Here is a 25,096-nt window from a genome sequence, read left to right as displayed (position 1 = left end):
AAATCCAGATGTAGGTTTTCTTATTAAAAGATTCATATACTTAGCAGTTTCAGTTTATACAGCTAGAGCCGTATCTTGAGCTACTGAATTAGAACAACACAAGTAAATTTCAATCATTCTTTATTTTTTTCTTGTATTAATCATTCATACTCCAGCAATTATTTTGCAATATTTACACTTTGCTTTTCTTATCACATGTTTTTGATGCTGTCTCTCCCATGCCAGCACCTATGAGCAACTCTATTCCCACCCTCCCCTCATAGACAAGAAGACCCTCGTCCACAGACGCTGGGAGGAGATGTTTCTTCAGTAGGGATGGGAAGAGGTGATGGGAAAGAAATCCACATTTTAAGAAGAGACAAAACTGAAATAGTGAGTTACTGGTCATAGCTGGTTACTACATTGCTCTCATGGCTTCAAACATTGCATACCATGTATCAAAGACTTTAAATCAACCAACATTATTCTCAAGCTAATTTAGGTTCATGTGAGAGTGTTTGGGCCAAGAGAGCAAGAAACCTGCTACAACAAGATAAGAAACTGTCGTAACATTTAACAATGTTTCAAATGATCACTTTCATCATGCTGCCTGCACTTGAGCCATCCTACTGCAAAAAGAGGGATGGACATGAGACCCACTGTAAAATATCCATCAACACATCTGCTATGAAACCTTCCAGGGTCGCAAACACTGAGAGCTCCAGCAGGCAGAGAAAGAATCAGTGCAGAACAGCAGCGGGACAGATGGTGTGTGGAAAATGAAAGTATTCTTTAACTCACAGAAGAGCAAGTGTACAAGGGTTTGACTCACTATAAAAATTCATTACATTTCACACTCAGATAAAAGTCTACCATCAAAGTCCTTTTCCAAAGAAAAGATGTTGCAAAGCAGCTTAACTTCTGTACACAATGAAAAAACAAAAACATTGTATTTAACAATTGTAAACCAATTGTAACATATGAGAAAAGGGCATAATCAATACAACATAGATGTACAAATGAAAAAAAGGCAATTTACTCTATGATAGTGTCAATAAAATGCTATTAAAAAGCATAGGTGTGACTACATTTGATATTAAAAAAACATAATAAAGGAGTTACCGTACAGGGAGTACCATCATCATCATCATCATCATGAGTTAAATAATGATGATGTGATTCCCATGGAGTACCAAAATAATACCCTAAACTGGGAGCATGTTGGTAGTATACACAGTACACAGATTCTCTCTCTCTCTCTCTCTCTCACACACACACACACACACACACGTCTTGTAACATTGTGATAAGGGGTCGTTTACAGACCCAACTCAGAGACTGGGCAGTGCGTTATCAGTTGGTGGAGGTAGAGATAAGAAGAGGAGAGCTGTTATCACTGTTGTTGAGATATGCATGTTGGTGCTGATCTCCTACTCCGGCCGATGATAGTCACAGATTAAAGGTCCCACATTCTGAACCTGTAACAATTATGTTTTTACGATCACACTAACATCCTCATGAACTCACAGTACCGGGCTCTGATTTGCTGACAACAGCAGCTAATCTGATTCAAATGAGGTAAATCGACTGAGCGGAGACTTTCTGTTCTGATGCTGCAAACTGGCCTGATTGGACGGATTACAGGAAACTCTTCAGCGATGGCAGCTAATCAGGAGAAACTACAGTTTTTGATGTGTTTCCTATAGATAGTCTGAAACTGGCTAAGAAAACGTCATGAGATATATCACCTCAAGTAAACAAGAAAAAGTTGAGTCATTATTAAATATCTTTCATGACCTCAGTTTACGTGCTACATCAGAGGGGAGTTTATATGCACGTAAAACTGTTCAGTCATGGGTTTCAACAGATTTGAACCAGTGGCAGGGCTGCATGTCTGTGGGTGGTAATCTGATAAACTCCCACTCATCACTTACAACCACAGACTTAAGTCTTATCATCATATTGTCCTGTTATAATGGAACCAGGATGAATTGTTTGTGAAAATAATTGTGTCCACCTGACAGATGGCTCAAGTCAAATTTATTTGTCTTTTTTTCCCTCCTCAGTAGTATTTTGTGTTCGTGCAGACCAGCTCTCCCTCTTATCCTCTCCATCCTCCCCATCCCTCCAACGTTCTGCTCAATCTGTGGGGCTTTCTGGGGGACGAGCCCCCGACTTTTGTTTCATTTCTCTCGGCTCTAAGCACCTGTAGTCAGGCTCATTCAACAAGAATTTTTAAAAATTCTTGAAAAATAAAACCTCTGCGCTTCCTGCCAAACCCCAAAATGCTTCTTTATGAAAGTAAGCAGCTTTTTATTCACACCCCCACTCTTTTTCACCGGTGCTCCACTCTTGACAGGATACAACCGCATCTACATCCAATGAAACCAGGTGAACTGTCAAAAGGGACAAACAATTCAAATTAAGATATGTAAGTAAATTCTGGTACCTGTGTATCTAAGACTAAATTGTACCACAGCGGCTCAACAATAAGACTCCAAAGAGGCCCGCATGACTAGGCCTTAGTTTGGTCTTTTGTCATTTCACATACAATCATAAACGCACAGAGCCTAGATAATAACAAAAGTAAAAAAGTAAGAGGTAAATTATGGAATGACGTTAAATGAGGATTATAGTAACAATGATAAAAAGTAACACAGGTGGATAACTCGTAGTAACATTTTGATTTGTTCCAGTAGCTTGCAGGCTGAGGTGTAGTTCATCAGATAAACCAGGAGAGGGAGCAACAGCACTAAACTTGAACTGAGAAGAAGCAGGTGGTTTTGAACAAAGCAAGCACACAATATGTCTTTCTCTTTCTCTTCATCACTCTTGGTTTTGTTGTGTTTGTGGTGATAGCTAAAGCACCTGTTACGTACCATACAAGTTAGTTTTACTCTACTCCTATCCTACACTACGTTCGTAGACCATCTTTCTCTCTTTCTGCTACATTATTCCCTCTGTCCTTCCTTCCATCCCCTCCCCCACCTCTCCAACTTCTGTCTCTCTTTGTCCGTTCTCTCCCAGTTTTTATTGAACTGTGCTAACATTTTACCATCTTCTCCTGGTTACTCTTTCTCTCAGTAAAGTAAACTTGTTTTTGTCCTGAATATTAGTACCGATTCATTCTCCCGTGTTGACTTTTAGTACCTAGCTGTTTAGTAGCTAAAACCATGAGTGCCATCATTCTTGCTGCTGGTTTCTTAGTTTTGTCCTCCTCTGTCTGACTTTTATTTCTGAACTGCTGCTTCCTCAAACTATCTCCCACTTCTGTTGATGTGCTTGCTTCAAAACCGTCTTGTCAGACCGTCAGCACTGACAGGCAAACCCAGCAGTGACTCCATCAACATCTTAAGAAGTGGTTACTCCTGCAAATCAAAATCAATGTCTTCTATAACCCAAAACGTCACCCTGCACCCCTTTTAAGTGCTGGCAGAGAGAGACTGTCTCAGTCCAAGCGCCCTCCTCCTCCTGCTTCTGTTATTTTCATGGTGAGGCCCACTTCTCTTCTTCTACTCCTCTTTCTCTCTTCCACCCTCACGATTACTGTCTCACACCGACGTCTCCTCTTCCTCTGCTGCCCCGATTACTCATCCTTTCACTTGTCTGTCAGTCCGTCGTCCTCTGTGATGCCCTGAGCTCGGAGCTCTTCCAGGACGTTGTCGAGGTGTCCGGGGTCGGGGAAGCCGTGGCCGGTCAGGTTGGAGCCAAACTCTGTCTTATGGTGGACCTTGAAGAGATGGGGAAAAATGTGTCTTTCATTTCAGTGATGACGAATCTGATGTGTAAATATCACAAATTACAGCCCTGGTGAGTCTTGAAGTAACTGTCAAGTGTAACTGAGAATGTACCTCGTTCCAGATGACGGTGTCAGACTCTCCTGTAGTGCTCGAAGTACCAACTGAGAAGATCAACCTGCGGTCCCACGCTACCAGGAGCAGTCTAAGTACCTAGTGGCAGATTACAATAAAGATAATTGGTTTCACATGTTTTTGAAAATGTTTGTGTATTAAGAATGGATGTAGGTAGGTGATGGGGGTCAGTCATGAGTCTACCTTGCGTCCTTTCTCGCTGTCTGGGAGGTAGCAGTGTCGTGGAAAGCCTCTGGCAGTGAAGGGCTTTCCTGGGTTCGGATGCTCTGGTCCCTGATTGGAGGGAGAGACAGTGTTTAGTACTGGCGGACGCTCCTGTTGATCAACTTCACTGTGACCAACTGGAATTGGATGAAAAACCAACAATTACCACTAGTGGCTCAGTTCTTTTCTCGTACCTGAATGCCTGGTGGTATGTTGTAGATGATGCGTATGGTTTTGTAGTCAGGATGCCCTGGTAGAGAGTGAGGGATGACGTGGTACTCCATCTTCCCTGCCGGTTGGTTGCCTGTCTTTACGCCGTAGATGGTTTTACAGGTGGGACACTGAAGACTGAGACGAGAGTAGAAAACAGATTAATTCAAGAGCTTATTTGCTGTGATGGTGTTGCAAGACGATTACGCGGAACGTTCTTTGTCTCTAACCCACCTGCCATCCTTGTTGCCATTATTATACATGGCCACCAGACACTGGAAATGGTACTGGTGTCCACACTGTGCTAGTCGCCCCACTGACTCTGCTCTTGAAACAGGTCCCACCCCTGGGCCCTTATATCCGGATGGACCCGCCAGTGGCTCCATACAGATGGTACAGTCCTGAAAACCCAGAATCAAACTCTTGTCCTTCCATATGTTTTTATGAGTTAGTAGCATGATAGGAGACAAATATCGGTCATACCTCCTCTGGTGGACTTTTTACTTTCTGCAGGTACTTCTTTACCACCTCCTCTGGAGTTTTACCTGCAGACAGAGAGGATGGCACTGCGTAAGTTTCACTTTTATCCAGCTCACATTGATGTAAAGGATTTGAAAATAAGAGCAGAAATCATAGGATTTGGTGTCGTGTTTTCAGTGCGGTGTTTACCCTTGCGAGCCTGCTTCTTGGTGGTCTTTCTGCAGCAGTGGCCAAAGCCTGGCACAGGTTTGATGTCGCTCTTGCTGACAGGTGGAGGGTGCAGTACAAGTTTAGGAGGCCTGGTAAGACAGACGGGCAGAGCAGCAGCACTCATCAGGATGCCTGTGATCCCTGAAATACACAAGAGAAAATCACAGTTATGACACAGATCTTCCTTCCTGGTTTCTTTTAAAATTCCCCCAAAACTCAAAAGAAACTTAACAAACACTTGACTTTTTCTATAACCAGTAGCAGCCCCTGGTAAGAGTGTGTGTGTGATCTTACCAGCCAGTGCAGGGTGAACAGGACTGGATCCATTGAGGTTCTTTACAGGGACGGTGGGCACACTGCAAGAAAAGACACAAACTGTTTAGTTGTGTATATTTACTCACTTCCTAACAGGCGTAAAGTGACTGTCCAATCCCATCAGACAGGAGAGGTTTGCAAATAACTTGAGGACTCCCCCAGATAGATACTCACTTTGAAAAACTGATGACCGTCATTCTTACTCTCAGAGCAACCAAATTAAAGAATAAAAAAAGATGGGAATGATATCAGCTCAATAAATGAGTGTCCTGTCAAATGTTTATCTGGTAAACTTCCAAAAGGAACAAAATGAAAGAAAAGACACTTCATAAATCCATCCAAAGAACACAAAAAGCAAGTCAGTACTCCCTCTGCTTTTTCCTTCTTCTATCTGGTTGCTTTTATCACTCCTTTTCCTGTTTGTATCTTCTGTCTGACGATGTACTCCTACCTCTGCTGCCTGGAGAGCGTATGAATGACTATGTCAGGCTGTGTGTGTTTATGAGAGCTAATCCAAGGAGTTTCCATCTGCTCAGTGAGCTCAAAGAGATAGACGTCACACAGCTGCTTGCTGGGGATTACCTGCTTCGTCACAAAGCCCATCATCATCATTTCTTACTGATAAACACACGTATCACACATACATACTCAGATAATGAGTTTTTATAATATTTATAGTCGACTATATTAAATCGTACTGAACTTTACTCTCAGAAATGAATACGAGCCCTGCAGGTTATATATGGTTATATTTATATGTCTCTGTGTATTCAGTTTGTCCCACTGAAACTCTGAGGTCGGGTGATAATAAACTACTCCAGCTGACAGCTGTATGTGCCAACACAGCCGTTCAGCTGGGGTCAGTAGCAGGTTAGTCCATTACAGACTACACTTATAGACCTGGAGGCTAGTCAGGCTGGAGAACAAAACACACACACACACATACACATGGTGGGCTGAGTGTGTGTGTGTGTGTGTGTGTGGCATTATAGTCTTTGAGGCTGAGGACTGTCTTTTATCTTATGGTTGTAAAATGACTGCTGGAGGGGAAGCTGACAGAGGAACAAACACACACATTGAGGATATCTGAGGGCATCTAACTGAGGCTGTGTTCACACTGCAGCTCAAACTATCTGCTCACACAACTGATGTTTACTAAAATCAGAGTCTGTGTTGCCTTGTTTACTTCACAAAAAAAAAAAAAACACACACCTCCTTCGAGCCGGATTTGAACCAGCGACCTAAGGATGCCTGCATAAGCCGCTACAGTCCTCCGCTCTACCAACTGAGCTATCGAAGGGGGCGGGGGTATGACCCCCTCTTATCAAACACATGCAAACACAAACACTCATACTCCAGACTAATGTGGGCAGCATGACAGGCAGAAGGGCAGAGTGTGGTGATGATCTGTTGTTTCCTGTTGTTGGTTTAGTTTTAACAGGCTTTCTGTCAGTGTACTAAGCGGCTTTCACTTAACCCCACTCAACGACACATGACGACGCACGAGTGAATGACTCACTAGGATGTGTGTGTGTGTGTGTGTGTGTAAGTCTGCACTAGTGTGGATAAGGGAGAGAGTATGAGGGGATTAGTTGGTGTGTGAAATGAGGTGTTATTTTACATGCTTCAGGGAGAGAAAGCAAAACAGAAAGTGTGAGTAGAGGAACAGTAAACAACAGAAATCACTGATGTAATCTGCCATTAATACAAATGTGTGGTCCACTGTAAACTCCAAAAACACACGTATAATTTAACTGCTATCACATCACAGGGTGAGTAAAACTGATTGGTTGCTGTGTATCTGTCACACAGGGTTTCCTTTCCTGCCTTTAGCTACAACATAGTAGTCAACTAGTCTCATTTTTAGCAAGGTAACTAGAGGGTCAGACAAGTCACAACATACATCCTTCCAAGACAGAGAAACTGTACAGGCCTCTGCTCTAACATCAAAAAAAGAATCTTCACAACAACATGACTTTTTTTCTTGTTATTAAGAGTCCGGACATATTCCAAAATGCAAAATGCAGCTCTAGGCAGATGAAAAGGTATAATTTAATTCTCTCTCATCAAGGTTTCTACCTGAGGACGTCTATAATGACCCGGGGCGGTCTAATAACAACAACTCTCAATGTTTACGTGATGATGTCTCTGCTGTGTGTCTCTTGATCTATGTGCCTATTGACTTTAGTTTATGTTATGTACATGATAACTATCAGGTGGTTTGTCCTGACCTCTGTCCTTGATTCTCCCGTTCACTTATGAGTCCTACAATGCGCAGGAACCCAGGTATACAAAAGCAGGCGTTACTAATTTGTTAAAAAAATAAATAATCACCTCTCATGTTAGTTTTTTATAGATGGATGTCACAAATAGTCACACCTTGTCAATTAACACGTTTCCTCAAAACATAATCTAACCCTGATGAGCAAGTTTTTCTAGTTTAACCAGACTACCTCTGGCCCCACCCACAGTCAGCAGCTATCTGACAACCACACAGTGAGAGCGCATGGCTAAACGTAGCTACTATCACGTCTTCATTGCATCAAATTTCCATTCACGGTGATCAGATTAGTCTGAGTCTAGCTCTGAGATGTGAGCGCTCTGCTGTCGTATGCAATCAAAGAAGTTTAAGATCTTAAACTTCTCTGTCACAGAGATTTATTTCTGACAACGTGAGACACACAACCTCCTCTGTCATAAATAGGCTGCCTGCTGATGACGGATGGGAAATACCTATATTAGATCTGTGCTGGATCAAGTCAATGAGTCTCACTCACTCACACACACACACACACACACACACACGCACACACACACACACACACACACACACACACTAATCACTTGTTGCCAGTCACTGGATCTATTAATATTTAATAGGCTGCTGCGTTAGCAAGGGAGGCTTTACAGTATGAGGTATGGAAGAGAGAGGGGAGTGTTGAGTCAAGTCTGATCCTGGATAAGCTTCATTAACACACTTTCCAGCTGCCCCACTGATGTGCTGATGACATGCACATACAGTATACATGGTAGTTTACTTGTCAGGGACAATGCAAAAAACATTGTAACAGGTTACAATAACATGATAATTAAGACAGAGATGCTTCAGTTATCACAGTGACTTTTGACATCTGAAATCTATCTCAGATACTGACTTTCCAATGTTGGCGCACACAAATATCAGTCCATGCAGATTAATACCCACCACATATTTAGCATATATATGATGTGAAACTCCTGATTTAATCATCTGTGAGAAAGATGAGCAACTGTTCTTGAAAATATCTGGTTCTTTGAAAAAAAAAATTGAAGGTACAACTTGCGTACATTAAAACACATGGAGAGAATTGAACTACAACTCCCCAGGAGAATTTCAGTTAGAAACATGCAATCACCGAGCTAAAAGCTATGTTGTGTGTGCTGCTAACACCAAGCAGAAGCTAGAGATTACACTTTCCACAAAGCTAGTAATATATTCAGTAGGACTAAAGCAGTTCACTTTTTGATTCTGGGTCAGTGGCCTTGTGCTTTGTTATGAATTCAAGAATAAAGCTGAAGCTGAATTTGCCTGCGGCTCTGATTTATGCCTTTGGTTGGCTTCTTTTCCATAACAATGGCAGCTAAGGCTCAAGGCCACCATAAAAAATGACAGAAAAAACATGATTTTTCTGTAATGAAGTTGTAATATTACATCTGCTGGCCATAAGATGAGCCTATAGCTTTGTTAAATTATCCAGTAGACTCCTGTGTTTTTATGTTGAAGAACATTTAGGATATCAATGAAAGAAAACAGCAGCATCTCTCACTTTGAACTCTGTAATAGAGAGGACAATATTTTACTTCCTCAGTATGAAATATTATGTAACATTATGTTATTTAACTAATTATTTACCTATTTACATAGCCATATATTTACATATATATTAGTATATGTCACATTTGGTAACATGACCAAAAAAAGGAGGAAGTATGAGGGGAGAAGCAGGAAGTCAGGGAGCTCTGATGGAAATGAGAGTAGTAAAGAAGAAAAAAAAAGCCTGAGATCTTTAAAGGAAGGAAGATCCCGTCCCTGCCTGGGGGGGGAGGGGGAGGTGCCTGAATGGGACTCAAGTCTCTTGACCCCCCGCAACCCCAAACCCACCCTCCTACCCTCCGCCTTCTTCCCACCAGATCACACACTCCCTCCACTTTGTCTCACACACACTCCCTCCATCCCTCCGTCCCCTCTGCTCCTCCTATTCCCCCGGGTCCAGACGGACATCAGCTGGGCTGATTTAGACACCAGACAATAACACACTCCCACACATTCTCACACACATATTGTCACACACGCACAAAGCTGCACCCACAGTCTTATACACTTTCTTTTACACACACACGCAGTGTTTCCAACACACTTTAGAAGACTTCCTCTCCTGCTTTAGTGAAAAAAATTTGATGTGACATGAAGTGGTAGTCAGGTTTTGGTGTTGTGGACTAATCAAACTAAATTTTCAATGCAAGCTGGGATTTTATTTTGTCAATTAAGAATAAACAGAGAAAGACATGCATTAGTTGAATAAATGATCTCTGGTTTGGTAGGACTGGATCAACAAATGTTCAATAGAAGCAGCTTCAAAAGTGGCAGTGGATGTTCAGAAATATTAGCTATGAAATGATGTAAGTATATATTTTGGCATCTTGGGAAGCAAATTTAACCATCACAAGTGACTTGAAGGAAACTCATCAAACATTATCACACAGTCAGGGATGGAAATACATGCAGACAGACAGGCTGGCTGAGAGGAATCAGACAGATCAGCAGTGAGTTTCAGACACCAGACGAGTGCAGGCTATTGTTCGGTCTAGCTGTCTGTTCTCCGTCGTTGCTTCTTGAGGGTAACTTGCATGTTTTCCCAAACTTCCATTCTCTATTATTAATATAAACCTGAAAGAATTTAAAAACGACATGATCTGACTTGTCACACAGCCACTTTGTTTTTCTGTTGTATTGAGATAAAGAATTGTTTCAAATCTGCATACACCGTGCAAACAACCATTATTTATTTCCTGATTATTTCAAATTTCTAATTTATTTCCTGATTTATTTAAAATTGCCATTTGCCACAAGGGGGAGCTTGCATCTTTTAAGTCATTCGTCAGCATGGCTGAAAGCTCAGAGTGTGAATGTTTGGATATCAGGTCGGTAGGTAGATTCTGTTTATTAATGGATTTTTTTCTCTCATTGTGATTACCTGCTGGTCGTTGGCAAGAATCTGAATCTGTTCTTGTTTGTTTTTCACTAAAAAGGATGTTAACAAAAAAATCCTATGATGCAATATAATTTCTTTTTTTTAACAAAATGTAAGTTAAAGTGATTTCAGTATGTTTTAATGCCGTTTTAAGAGTTTTAAGCATATTTCGATGATTATCTGGATCATTAAGCACAATTATTTTGGCCAGGATAATCATGACATGAAATTTTCATATCGTCCCATGCCTAATGGTGAGTTGGGTTTTACAAGGGCATTCATTTTCACTGTGTCATATTGTATCTCAAATACGGGATTTTAAAAGCTAGTGGATTTTTGGTTTTAGCCTATATTTTATACATCTATAAGGTTTTATGTAATCATATTTTGATATATTTATTTGTAATATGCAATAAACATTTTAAACTGGTAACCGCTATAGAATTCATAAACAGATGCATGTATATAATTTCAGTATTTCCCTCATTTATATTCATTTAAGTGTTAAAAACGCCATTGTCCAGGGTGACCTGTGGGCCTACAGGTTAAAGCTGGTGATTGGAGATGTGTCGGTATCCCTGCCAATACTGTGATTACAGCAACAGCGTGAATCACAGCAGACCCAGGCTCCTTGTCTGTCTAGCTCTAGTCACTCTGGCAATGACTAATGCTAAGATTAGGTAGCTGACCTACTGAATTGCAGCTAATTTATGGGTGTTGTGTGGTTCAGTGTGAGAGAGAGCTGCATTTTACGTGACTGACAAAGACATTGGGCACACTACATTCTCCCTCACGGGTCATTAAACCTGCGGTACAGAACCTTTACACATAAACCATTGTCCGTTATATTCAAACCCTTGCAAAACGAGTTCACACAATGCTGATTAAGCCTATCAATGCCAGATAAATCTCTCTGTATTTCACAGTATACCAGAGTTTTTCATCTGGTGTCAGGTTTGACATTCCTGTACTAGGCGGATGAATGCAAACTACTGCTTTATGGGCAGAGCATGTGCACTACTGACTTCCGCCGGTCTAGCCGGCTAACTTCCGGTTAGCTCTCTGCTAACTTGAATGGGGATAAAATAATTCAATCCTGCGGCTCTTCTAGACTTTACAAATGTTATCAGGCTGAATGGATCAAATTCTGATAGTGAAACAAGTCATTTTGCGGGGGTTGTGCGACGCTCAAAATAATTTATCCTCCATTTTACAGCTGCAACAGTAGCAATGGAGTAGGCTGCGGCGGAGGCTGACGTAAGCATGCTTCCACAGTGTTTTTGTAATTACTCTAACTGCCAGCAGGAGGACACAAAAGTCCCACACTCCAGCTTTAAATTGATGGATTTTACCTCATGAAGGTCGGGGGACCCAAATGTTGTAAATAAAGTGAGTACAAGTGTTTCACAGTGTGCAGGTTTTTTCAAATTCTTTCACATTAACACCTGAAACAAATCAGAACAAGTATAAAAACTTGAATGTGTGAATAAAATCTCAGAGCCGCGAGTCTTCATTTATCAGCTACCCTGCGACACAAAGCAAAGACACCAGACAGGAGACGCAGTCACTCTGGGAACTGTTTGTCAAATTTGTCAAGGCATGTGTCAAGACTGATATGTGTGTACTTTCTTCATTCTTCTCAAACATTCAAGGAAAACAGTTTTATCCGAGGTTTCATTCTGCATGTTTTCCCTGAATGTGTGAAAAAACAACAGATAAGATTTTCCCCAGTCTGTGTTCACAGCCCCCCCTATGGGCCACCGAAATTAAAATGAGATTCCAGAGAGCTGTAGTGTGCGACCTGTTGTTGCACTAAGCAGGTGCCGACACATCTGAGTTCTCGCTCTCCATTTCTGCTCTGCTTTTCTTATCTGTCCTCCAAATAAAGCCTGACTTTATGGATTCCTCTCTTTCTCTCACCCCCTCCTGCTCAATTTACTTTTCCTCAGTACGCTGTCTGTGCGCCCCCCCTTCCCCACGACACACCAGTCTTTTCTCCCACTCATTCATTGCTTTTGTCTTGTTCCCATAATCCCCAACTGCAGACAGAGAGAGAGCACACATTCCTCACTGCATCTCCTGTTAGGATCATCAATATTTACTTTTACTGTGTGTGAGAAAGAAGGACAATGTGTGTGTGTGTGTGTGTGCGCATTTGTCAAATGCCTTCACAGCCAGCCATCACTGTGTATGAGTGTGTGTATGTGTATGTGTGTGTGTGTGTGAGTGTGTGTGTCACCTCTCTCTCTCTCTGGCCTGATTTCTTGCACCACTGTGTGATCAATCTTTGACAGTTTGCTGACTCGTTTCTTTGTCTTGTACCCCCCACCCCATTCCCATCAGCCCTTGTCTCAGGCACTGTCTGAGTCTGAGACTGTCTACACACACACACACACACACACACACACACACACACACACACACACACACACACACACACAAGTCTGCACAGCTATCCTTATTAGGACATTGCATTAACTTCCATTCATTGTGGACAGCCTAACCCAATCCCTAACCTTAACCATAACTAATTCACACCTTACCCCTACCTTAACTTTTGATCCCCATGAGGACTATTAAAACACTGTTTATACCAGAAATGGTCCCCAAGAGGTAACAAAAACACATGAAGCACACACACACACACACACACACATACATGTAAATAAATATATGTTTAAATACATATCTACATACATATATACCCCTCCCCTCCTCACAATTGTCATTGTCTGGGGGTAGCGACAATGCTGACTGGACCAGTACCATTGTCTACCTCGCCCCCCACCCAAAATATGACCCCATAATGAATATGCTCAAAGCGCAGCACAGCCATCTATCTGAGGGAGCATTCCACCAAATGACCCCCACCCTAAAAGAATACATCCATAGCAATAAATGCTTTGAGGGGAGAGTTTCATCTAAAACAGGCTGATAAAATGAGCCAGAACAAGAGTGAAGAGAACAGAGGGAACTGCTGGAGACTAAGAAAGACAGAAATACAGAGGAGGAAAGCAGAGAAACGGGAAAGAGGTGAAAGAGGGGGATAGAGAAGAGAGTAGAAAGAAGAGAAAACTAGCAGAGGCTCGGCATTGTGCTGCTAATGTGGCCCAGGCTTGGGTAATCCAACAAAGGTTACTGTGGAGACCAACAATGAGGGTCTGAGGGGCCCAGACTGCTGAGACGCGACAGGAGAGGAGGGAGGAGAGGAGCCAGGGAAGGAAGGGAGGGGGCAGGGAACAAGGGACAGGGCCGAGGGTGGTGGTGGGGGGGGGGGGGGGGGCGCTACAAAAAAATCTACATCTCAAAACCATCTGACCTTGCTTTCAGTTGGAAAGTGATTATCTGCAAAAATCCCATTTTTTGGTCTCTGGGGCTAAACTGAAAGTGAAAATGCATCACTTCCTGTGCAGCAGAAGGCTTTTTCACAAGCGAAACACACACCTGGAAAAGCTTTTTATGTAACAGCTTTAATCACTGTTGTATGACAACATGGAAGGTTTTGAAAATGACACTCTGAAATCTAGCTTTTCTTTCCGGTTGCAATACTGAATAATCTGCTTGAAGATAAGCTGTGACTGGAAGCTGATTAAAATCAGCCTGTGTGGGTAAATGAGCAACACTTTCCCCTCCATGCTATAAATGTGAAGCAGATTGAAACAAGAAACAAGTGCAAATAAGCCAGATCATTTTAAAAGCTTTCAAGTCAACCTCATTCAAACTCCAACTGAATACAAACTGACCCACTAACATGGAATCAGCTGAAATTAGAAGAAAAAGGACAATAGCAAGATGTCATAAATGGCTTGTTAATATGGATATTTTTGCAGCAAGGCAGCAGGTAGTTGGAAAGTCCCAGCACAGAGGAAAGTCAGGGGAAAAAAAGATAAAAGAGATGGGAAGGGGAAGGAGAGGATGAGGTCATGGCCCAGAGAATGATTAGAAGAGGAGCGAGGAGTTTAAGGGTACTTGGGGAAAGAGCTGGAGGACGCTGAGAGGAGAATGGTCGGGGAGAGTGAGTTAGGCTGGCAGGGTACTTCAGATGAAACAAATAGCTTATCTTAGTCAAACATTCATCTGATTGAATTTGTTTTTGTATGTGCTTGCTTCATTTTGTCTTCACTTACTATTTCTACCCATATCAGACACTTGTAGAAGATACAATCTTGCCTTCCCCAAGTGGTATCTCCATAGCCTGGCTCCTTTCTGACCTCTGTACAGCTGGCCGATCATGATGTGAAGTGATTGTGAATGTCAGATGGTCGACTTCAGAAAGTTTCAGAAATGGTCCTACACAGGCCCCCCTTATCTGATGTCAGAAACGTGAAGACCGGAGGTTTCTGAAGCTATTCGACTGTCCGACCAGCACTTCTGACAAAGTACGCTGGCCAGTTAACCCCTTAACGTAGAAGTATACCTGAAGCTCAAGGCACCAGAGTTTCACACAGTTGTTTTGGTGTCTCACTATGAGCATTCCAGGGTTTATTCTAATTGTTATTTTCATTATTTATTAATCTGTTGATTATTTTTTCGATTAATCTTGTTTACTATCATAGAGGACAAAAGAAACCAGAAAATATTCTCATTTCAAAAGCTGGAACGAGATAATATTTTCAAAATAGTTGGCGATTCATTTTCTGTCAATCAACTAATTGATTTATCAATTAATCTACTAATCATGACAGCTTTAAAGCATTCTCCCATCGTGAGACACTCACTCTAACAGATATGTAGAGGAAGGGAGGGTGTGAAAGTATGCACAAACACGCACAAAAAAACAACAGAGTGAAACTGAACTCATGGTGACACATCTTGTGGTTTCAGTGCTGTATTTATAGGTTTTTATAGGTGCACCTGCAGGGTTTGCGATAAATTTCAAATGTATTTTTGATTGTGTCTGTGTGATGGTGTGATTTGTGTGTTATGTGGAAACCAGAGTGGACCCCTTGCAGAGCGCCGCTCCCTCTGCTCAGACCTTTGCACCGCACATACCGCTATATGCATAAAATAGCTTTCAAGAGGGAGGTACTGCTGACCTGTGGCCTTCACACTTGCTAACCCGTCCTCTCCCACAATCCCTCCCTCCCTCCTCCTCTGCTCTACAGATGCCACTTCACAGATGTTCAACACACAGAAGGCTCTGCTGACTTTTGACGCACACCGATGGCACACTCACACACACACACACACACACACACTCACACACACACACAAGGACAAAGACAAATTGTCCACAGGAATCCAAGTAAACAGTTACAAGGTCAGGTTGATATTTTTATAAAGCAAAGTTTGGACTTGCTTCCATTTTTCATGAAGATTCTTTGTATTCTCATTTATTTACATTGTTACTTAACGTGTATTTGAATAAGTGTTTCACATTTTATGGTCACCAGAGTTCACTGCCTGCTGGTAAGTCAGGTACTGCTGAATCTTATCTGTCTTAGAATCTTACATTGCCGTCATCTGCCTTTTAATCTATCTGTTCTCATGAGTGATGTGGACTCACTACAGAAAACCCACTTCACTCGTTTCACATTTCACCTCTGTTAAGTGTAGGGCTGGGCGATTCATCAAATTTTATTTATTTTTCAGTTGAATTATATTTAAAGTTTAGGGAAATCCACTGTCACTTTACAGTTCAATAATGCATAATGTTTACAAAGTCAATGAGTAATAGTGTTAAATATTATCTCAATATTGAGCAAAATAATCATGATTTTTGTGATATTTAAGCAGCTAGTTTAGTGCATATTGCTCAACACATCCAATATCTAATGAAAGAAATTAGCATTTTAATGTTAAACAGGTCTGAAACCCCAAAATACAACCGGAACAACAACTTCCAACTAACTAGAGAATTTTTCAGTAAGAATGAAGATGAAACTGAAGAGTCACACCTCTCAAACCGACGAGCATGACACCAACTGATGGGACTTAAAGAGGGTCGTACGTATGCATGTGAGTTTTGTGTGTACATATTTAGCGTTGCATGTTCAGGCATGCATACTTGTGAGAGTGTTTTTCGTGTGTGTACATGCAAGTGTGCAAATGTCAATGTGTTGATGTGCGTTTGTCAAGAGCGTTTCTCAGTGCATGCCTGTGCAGACTAATAAATGCTTGTGAATAGGATGGCATGCTATGGGAAAGTATGCGGTATGAGATTAAATTTGGATATTGTAATGAAAATATGCCAATAAAACGTTACCAAATAATAGCATAATAATGACATTTAACCAATCCAGTATGCAAAAATTGGCTGATTTAGATTAAGACCAACTGTTACTGACTATTCTGAATTTAAAATAGCAGAACAGAGCAGGAGCTTTATGAATCTTGCTTTTCTGATATTGCAGCTTTGTGATGTTTGTTGCAGTAAAGATGAAATCATGGTGACATGGTGACCACAGCTCTAGAGTGTACCATCATCACCATCATCCTTCTCAGACCATGTAAATAACTATAAAAAGCCTTTTACGAAGCTCCTGTGTGTGTGTGTGTGTGTGTTTGCTTCACTCACCCTGAGGCTATGAGTGCTCTGGACTGGGCCATGGCAATCCTCTGTAGTGCTGGTCTGCTCAGCCCGGCTAAGCTTGATCTCTGTGGCAACGGGGCATGGCACACTGTCGCCGCGGTCGATGGCGTGCGCTGCGGCTTCATCACCAACGGCGATGGAGATGGCACGGGAGAAGGGGGCGTGGTCACGTTGCTGGCAGGGGTAATTAATGTGGCGGTTGGCACTGATTCGTTGGCTGAGGATGAGGAGGAGTGCTTAGCCGGAAGGGACGGAGGGTTCAGGTTCGGGTTGGATGATGGGGGCTGAGGGGGCGGGAGGGATGGGGGAGGCGGCCTGTTGGAAGACGAGGAGATACCCAGAGAGGAGGTGCCTGCGGTGAGGGCGGCCAGCGACTGAGCGAAGAGCTGGGCGTTCCTTCTCGGGGAGGCGGTGTTTCTGGAGATGGCCAGGCCGTGCGGCAGCGTCTGGTAGTAGTTGGAGTTGGAGTTGGAGTTCTGCTGCTGTCCTCGTCCCAGAGTGGCTGATTTAGATGGACTCAGGGGTTTGGGGACCATGGGTGCTGAGTTCTTGGGTCGCTGCATGGTTAGTGAACGTCTACCTAAAGTCTGTATCCCTCCCCCTGCTCCTCCTGTATTTGTTTTCACACTAAGGACCAGCATGCATTGCTGGCAGGAACAAGGCTGGCCCAGTCCAGTAGCTGTTGAGCCCCCATTGGGGTAAACAGAGCTTCCAATACCCATGCTGGCCCCTGATACCCCAACACCCAGCAGGGCTCCTGTTAGCCCTCCCCCTCCTCCTACACCTCCTCCTCCCTTCTGAAAGGGGAGAGGCCCCGACACTAGAGGGTGTGCCATGTCAGCACGCCTCTGGATCCTCCGACACCTCTGGCTCTGTTTGTTCACCTGCAGGATGACAGAGAAAGCAGTCCATGACACTTCTGACCACTGGGGACATTTAGGAAAACTTTGAAGGCATTATGTCATCTATTTTACATTATTTTACGCGTTCTTAGATGTTAGATGTTTCAAACTGAAGTCTAAAGAACATAAGTATCCAAACACACCTGTGTCATGTTCTGATAATCAATGAGGTAGCAGAAGCCGAGCGGTGTGAGGTCGAGGCAGGGCTGCTGGCGGCTGTGGGCGCTCTCGATGGCAATGGCCACCTCCATGTCATAGGGCGTCCATGAACCCGCATCGTTTTCCCACTCCCACTGCCAACCCTGCCCCGGGGCCGAGGCTGGGTCATAAAAACTCCTCCGCACTGGACGGATGGTTCCTGAAAAAGAAAGAGGAGTAGAAAAAGTGTGCGTTAGTGATTTTCTTTGTCCTGATAAGTTTCTTCAATAGTTAACAAATAGCATCAGCTAATAAACCAATAAACCAAATAAAAGACACAAAGTTGTAGAAGCAAAGCAAAGCCATTAAAATAGGGATGTTGTACTAATGTATAGCTTAGTAAGATCTTCAACAATGTGTCACAGCAAAAAAAGTAACAACCAAAACCAAACCAAAACTAAAAAAGTTTGAAAAGATAATGCTAATAAAACCTAGAAATACAGAACCAACAGAAAAGGAGAAACCTAAATACTATTAATAATAGTCTGGTCAGCTACATCTTGTATAAGCCAGAGGCTCTGGACAAACTTAATGACATCACACTCAGCCAGGCTGTGACCACATGCACACCAGCTAAAATCACCACACTGTCTGACCAAGAAAGTAAATGAATAACACTCATCTTGTTCAACAATTAACATCTCCTTGCTTGAGTGAGGCAATGCTCCATCATTAACAGTCAATATTGCATTTCCTTTACCTATAAATAAATAGACTGAGACAATGCACTTTACAATTTGCTTATGCAACAACTAATGGTCACACAGCCATGATGCATAAGAAGGTAAACATATCAAAATAGTGATAAGATTGAGGGATGGCAGCTTTGTGATGCTGTGACCTGCAGGGTGGTGAGTTCAATACTCTACACTTCACCCACTTTACCATTTAAGTCAAACTGATACTCTCATAAGCCTGTGTTTTCAGTTTCAATTCCTTATTTTACTGATAAAAGCGCTGCTAAAAAGCACAACTGAACGTATAATCAAAACTACAAATAAATAACCAGAACATAACAATGTCTCTCTGTCTCCCAGCGGGACAGAGGAATGGAAGGAGGGTCCCCAAACCAACCAACCAGAAACTACCTCTGTCTCTAGGGGTAACGAGCTATTCAGTCAATGCCAGGACGAGGGGAGAAAGGGATATATATGTGTGTGTGTGTGTGTGTGTGAGAGAGAGAGAGAGAGAGCAGTACAAAGAGGTGATATTGGCAGAGTGGTATGGGTACACAGACATCAAAAGAAAGGGGTTCAATGGACGGGGGCTGCATTTGTTTGGACTGGATGGAGAGAGAGTGAGAGACAGACTGAGAGTGAATAATCAAACTGAGATATCACCCCCTGTAGTGTTTGTTGTGTCTATAGTTGTACAGTGACTCATTTGGAGATGTTATAACTGCAGGGATATCTAAAAATAAGATCCTCACATGCCAATAGATGTCTTTGAGGGACAGAGGATGTGTTACAGCTACATACAGATATACAAGACAAGACGAAAAGCAGTGTTTGTGAAAGTATATGACCCCTCCTCCTCCTCCTCCTCTCACACCCTGTGCTGAATCCTCTTGAATGAATCCAGCTTGGCAGGAACACTTGACCCGCTGATTACCATGTGAAATGTAATTTCTATCTCATTTCTATCTTCATTCACTTTAAGACAAACAGCAGACTGAGGCCAAGCCACACTGCTGTTTGTCTATCAGGCAGGAGAGGCTGCTGATCCTAGTGGTGCTGGGACTGAGGCAGCTCCACATACATGGCATAATTTGTCTGAAATCAGTGATCATTTTACTTCTTCAAGTTTTGTTTAAACCACAATGAAACAGCATGCAGAGTGTGTCTTATCTTTTCACACTGGCATAAAAACTTGATTCTTCAAAATGAATTAATTCCACTATAATCGGGACACAACCAAAGCTGCTTCATCAGAAGCTGCTGTGATATTCAGACATAGCAACATATTGATTTAAATCTTGTTGTGACTTTTGTGTTGTTTTTTTTATGATCAGAGAATTAGTTAACCTGATGGGCTTAAAATAAAGGTAATATAAATAAAGGTGTCCACTCTAAGAGGACAAAACCACATAGGTGCTCTTTCATAACCTCTCCACTGTGCTAATAATACAAGAAATAATATGCAGCTTTATTGATCCCTGAAGGGATATTTTCTTTGTGCGTGTCTGAATACAGAAAGAGTCATTGTGGGAAAGGGAGTTAGGCATCGAGAATAACTGTCAAATAGTGTCTGTGTATTTTGTGTGTAGTTAAATCTGTGCTCCGTGCTGGACTTCCTCAATCAGGCCAAGGTCTTATCACGACAAGGACAACCTAACTTAATCTCTGAACATGGTGTAAACACCTGGTGTCAGCTTTTGATGCTTTGAGTATGTGTATGAGCATGTGAGAGTATGTGTATTATCTGGACTTGTTGGTTAATGTTATGAAGAATGACGATAATAAGTTAGGCTGCCAATATACTTTCATCCTGTCCCCCCAAGACACCACTGTGACTGACATGTGGCTGTGTTAGCCAGCACAGTTAGCATACATTTAGCAAACAAACAAGCAAAAGCTTTCAGTTTTAAATGCATGCTTGGAAAACAACTATCTAATGATTACAGTAGCAAATTAAGGCAGTTAAGAAGATTTATTTATGATATGACTATACCTAGCCAGTTCTTTTTCATTTTAACACACAGAAGGTAAAAGGCTACCTCAAGGCAGTTTGCAAGCTAGTTAGCTCATTAAGCTAAATTATTAGCTCCCGTTAGAGTTCTGGTCATACAGTTAGTGTGTTATTTAGTCATAATTTCACAAAACAAGAATATTACAAAAATGTATGGTAATAACTTGAGGAAAAATAGGTAAACTGGGACATGAGAAGGCTTGTGAGGATACCCAACATGTTAGCTAATGTAGCTAGCTAGAAGCAAGCGTAGCCAAGCTTTCTTCATTAGCCTCTGTCTACAAATCGTACATGTTAAACTTACTATCTCTTAGAAAAGAGATAGTAAGAGAAGTACTTACTATCTCTTAGAAAAGAGATAGTAAGTCACATTTAGACTTTTAGGCAGAGGACGGGGTGTGTGTGTGTTTTTGTAACTGTGTTTATATGAATGTAGGTATGCTAAAGCATGCCTCGTGTCTACAAATTACCCAATACCTATCAGATAAGAGGAGGCGTTATTGGCTCTGATGATTACAGCTGTAGGAATGTGTGTTTTTGTGTAACACACACAGACAGACGGCAATACAGAAAAAAGCCTGAATCCTGCTGCTCTCTCACAGTACCACACCCCTTCTAAATTTCTCATCTGTCAGAGAAGGATCAGCACACAGCCTGCTACTTCTTTCACATGTAAGTCACAGTTGGAATCAAGTGCAACATGTCTGGGTGTGGCCACTATGAGGTTTATGCACTGGTCAGACTGTGTGTGTTTGTTAGTGTGCATGTGTGACAGAAGGGTTTTAATACAGTGAAAAGGACATAATTGTAAGTCATTTAATAAAACCAAGAAAATACACACTTGAGCTGAATTGACTGTACAACATCTATCTGGAGGGTAAAGAGCTAAACTTAAGGTAGAAGTAAATGTGAAATATGTGTGACTATTGAGGAAAATCAGTGATAGAAAGTGAAGTGTGTGAAATGTATGAGAGGGAGAGAGGACAAAGAGGCCTGAAGCAGGTGGAGAAAGAGACTTGGCCATCTGGTCTTTATTGTTCTCTCTACCACTGACTGACCCCTCCCTGAGCACACACACACACACAACACACACACACACACACACACACACACACACACACACACACACACACACACACACACACACACACATACCCACACACGGCTGCAGACTGACCAGCAGGCGAGCACATGTTAGGGTCGGGTCACACTTCATGCACAGTTAGAGGGTTCTCTCACTTCTCTTGAAACTATGAATATCAGCAACTCTGTGGGAAAATTCAGCTTAAGGAATAAGCCGGCAAGCACTTCTTCTTTTTCTTTGTTCAGTTCTAGTCTACAGTGTTGCAAATTTCAGATGCTGTATAATTAACCCAACTCACACAGGTGTTTGAGCACAATCATGGCGTTTTAAATTACTGCATGTGGTTTTGAAGCACTAACTAGTCTCGTGTAGGTGGACCTTAACCTTTTCCACTAGCCTGCTGTGTCTATAGGTCCACCAAGTTCAGCATTTTATATGACTATCAGGCATTTAGAATAGTGTTCTTAGATCTCTCTATTTTTGAAACATCTGAATTTTCCATTAAATGATGATATGAAGAACATGTGTTTTCTTTGGAAAAAATGATTCCCTTTAATCAAAGTCAATTAAGCTGAAATCGATATAGCATTTTTAGTACTTGGGTATGATTTTTTGGCATATTTCCTTTGGACTATATCTAAAGAAAATGTCTAGTCAGTGGAGCTTAGTGAGCTTCTAATACAATACTTTAACATTAGAGAAAGAGATGTCTGTCTCTGAGGCTGCTGAACTTAAAGAACAAAGCGACGACCAGGGCAGCGTCAAGTCTAATAAAGGACTGTTATCACAGTTATAGCGGTGATGGCAGTGTAGGGAGAGGCAGAGACTCTTAACAGGCTTCTCCTCCACACACACACACACACACACACATGCATGCACACACACACAATTATCTAGGGCTTTCCCTGCCCATCTGACTCACTTAAATCATCCACAAATGCAAACCAAAACTTTTTATGACCTCGTGCCTTTGAGAGTTTGGATCCGCCCTTTAGAGGAGTAACAAAATTCTCCTCACCATCTCAAGTCATGTTTCTTTCCATCTCTCACCCCTGAAACTTGTCCCAGTTTGAATCCAGAACCTAAGATTTCTGTCCTAACCTGAACCCAGCCTGAGGCGAGTAAACTGAAATTACTGCTATCTTCCTAAAGATAACTTGAACTCTAAAATATTCCTTGACCTCTAGTTCTACTCCTCTATTCGCTGTCCTCAAACAGCCCTGAGAAGCCTCTAGCAGCAGAGGGACGGGGCGACAAGGATGGTTGAGGAAATGACACAACGTATATATAGTATCTCTATCAAGATTAAAAATCTAAGATGAAACTTCCGCCCATGAAAAGGAGACAAACCTGTGGTTACTTTGAACAAGTCAAATCAAGTGAATTATCACAAACATGAGAACTGATACTGAGATAAAAAAAGAGTGAAACGGAGAATATAGAGCTGAAACAAGCGACAGTGGAATTGTTTTCTCAAATGTGAGGAGAAAATGAGTGTGAGGAGGAAGTGGGAGTTAAAAGGAGAAGTAGAAGCGTAAGATAATGGTTGAGAGAACATGGAGTCTGAAAGATATGGGAAGAGATCACAAATGATCTAGAAGATCAGGCTGACCTCGAGTCACCCAGACAACACCTTTCAGTTCACTAAGTTCTTGTTATCAACCACTTTCACACATACACACACACTTCCTCTTGTTTGTTTCCTTCCTTTTATTTGTTAATTTCAATTCTCACCCTCCTCGTGATGCCGTCTGTTCATTCACTGTCTCGTTCTCTTCTTTTCTCTTTCTGCCTTTTCTTACTAACGCTACGTCGCTATATATTTAAACATGTTGGCTCCTGTGTTTACTTCTCCCTCTTCCATTTCTCCCCTCAATGAATGGAAACCCTCAAATCCAATTTTCTGTCAGCATGTTTATGGCTTTGTTTCGATCCGATTATCAGGACAATTTTACCCTGACTTTTGAACATTTTGAAAAAATGTTTCCATCAAACTGGTTCCAAGCCTCTGAATTGCTGCCCAAATAGGTATGGTGTTGTGTACTTTGACAACTATTTCTGCTGGTTGGAGAAACAGTCGACAAATCAGAGCTTTGTAGCTGGGAATAAGAATGGGTGCATCATCCTCCTACATAGCTAGCCACGTAGCTACATCCATATGGCCTATACAAGATGCTGTAAATCGAAAAAAAAACTGTTAAAGGGGTACTCTTGCCATTAATACACTTCCATAAAGTTGAGAACAGATAGATTAAAAAGTATTGTCTAAATCAAAGCAACACAGGCTGAGATATATTTTTGCCCCTAGTATGGGTCAAAAAACAAAAACACTTAATCCTACATTACCCATCATGCAACTCTCTTTAGATCTTCCCTGCCTCCTTTAAGATCACTTCTTTTAAACGCCACACCTCCAGTTTGTAAAACAGGCTTTGTGTTAAAGGGGATTTTCTGTTATTTATATACTGTTATGATGTCAGATGTCCATGCTAAACATAATCAAAGTTCTAAAACTTAACTTAGGTATGAAGAAATGCTCCCTCCAAGTCAAAAGCCAAGGCTTCAACCTGTCCTGAACGCTTCATTTGTGACATTTCTTTCTACCATGCATGCCCATAAACAGTCATCCGTTATATAGCCTTGGTTGCTAAGGTTGTTGCTAAGGTTTTTCCATGTGTTGTTTGCATTGTCCACTTGCATATTTCTGATCAGATTTCGGCTCGATGCGGACGTATTTAAGAGGCTGACATTTTGAGTGAAGAACAACAAAAAGTAGTGAAGAGCGGGTTCCTCGGGACAGTGGCCTTAAAGAGACAGGAGACAGATAACCCTGATTATGTCGTCAGGGTTATTTTTCAAATATTGGAGAGCTCCTTTCCGAGCCACAGAAGTATGAATTATACAGCTGTTTTTCAGGTGTAGTACTCCTCGTGATGAGTAAACTGAACTTCACGTGTAAAATCACGGAGTACCCCTTTAAATCTGCAATCAAAAACACACACATACTCTGGCACTGCTGCTGCCTTTCCATTTCAATTTATTTTTGTTGCATTTCATCTTAGTGCCTCCCTGTGAGCCCCTCTAAACCCCATCACATGAGAGTCATCAGCCACAGGCACTGTACGTGTGTGTGTGTGTGTGCTTTATGTCTGGTCAGTGCTTCACAGTTATGGATCTTGGTTACGGGCTGA

General features: G+C 41.9%; 1 protein-coding gene and 1 non-coding gene across 6 annotated transcripts in view; both read right to left on the bottom strand.

Annotated features, from left to right (window-relative positions):
• Positions 1-103: 103 nt before the first annotated feature.
• Positions 104-25,096, bottom strand: part of LOC137179592 (E3 ubiquitin-protein ligase DTX4-like) — a 32,802-nt gene continuing 7,809 nt past the window's right edge. For all 5 annotated transcript variants that reach the window (XM_067584397.1, XM_067584398.1, XM_067584399.1 and 2 more), the window contains 10 exons: positions 18,079-18,293; positions 17,019-17,917; positions 5,250-5,311; positions 4,935-5,096; positions 4,749-4,810; positions 4,500-4,666; positions 4,250-4,403; positions 4,035-4,124; positions 3,831-3,929; positions 104-3,709 (listed from right to left, as the gene is read on the bottom strand). In XM_067584397.1, the coding sequence (XP_067440498.1) occupies positions 3,578-3,709; positions 3,831-3,929; positions 4,035-4,124; positions 4,250-4,403; positions 4,500-4,666; positions 4,749-4,810; positions 4,935-5,096; positions 5,250-5,311; positions 17,019-17,917; positions 18,079-18,293 (2,042 nt within the window). In that variant the 3' untranslated portion in view covers positions 104-3,577. The remainder of the gene's footprint in view (positions 3,710-3,830; positions 3,930-4,034; positions 4,125-4,249; positions 4,404-4,499; positions 4,667-4,748; positions 4,811-4,934; positions 5,097-5,249; positions 5,312-17,018; positions 17,918-18,078; positions 18,294-25,096) is intronic.
• Positions 6,484-6,570, bottom strand: trnay-gua (transfer RNA tyrosine (anticodon GUA)). The gene is given in 2 exon segments: positions 6,484-6,519; positions 6,534-6,570. It is a non-coding gene; the product is annotated as a tRNA-Tyr (tRNA).

This window comes from Thunnus thynnus, chromosome 3 (assembly GCF_963924715.1).
Source record: "Thunnus thynnus chromosome 3, fThuThy2.1, whole genome shotgun sequence".
In the NCBI taxonomy this organism is placed as follows: domain Eukaryota; kingdom Metazoa; phylum Chordata; class Actinopteri; order Scombriformes; family Scombridae; genus Thunnus; species Thunnus thynnus.
Note: the sequence above shows the minus strand (reverse complement) of the source record. Positions and strands in the feature narration are given on the sequence as shown.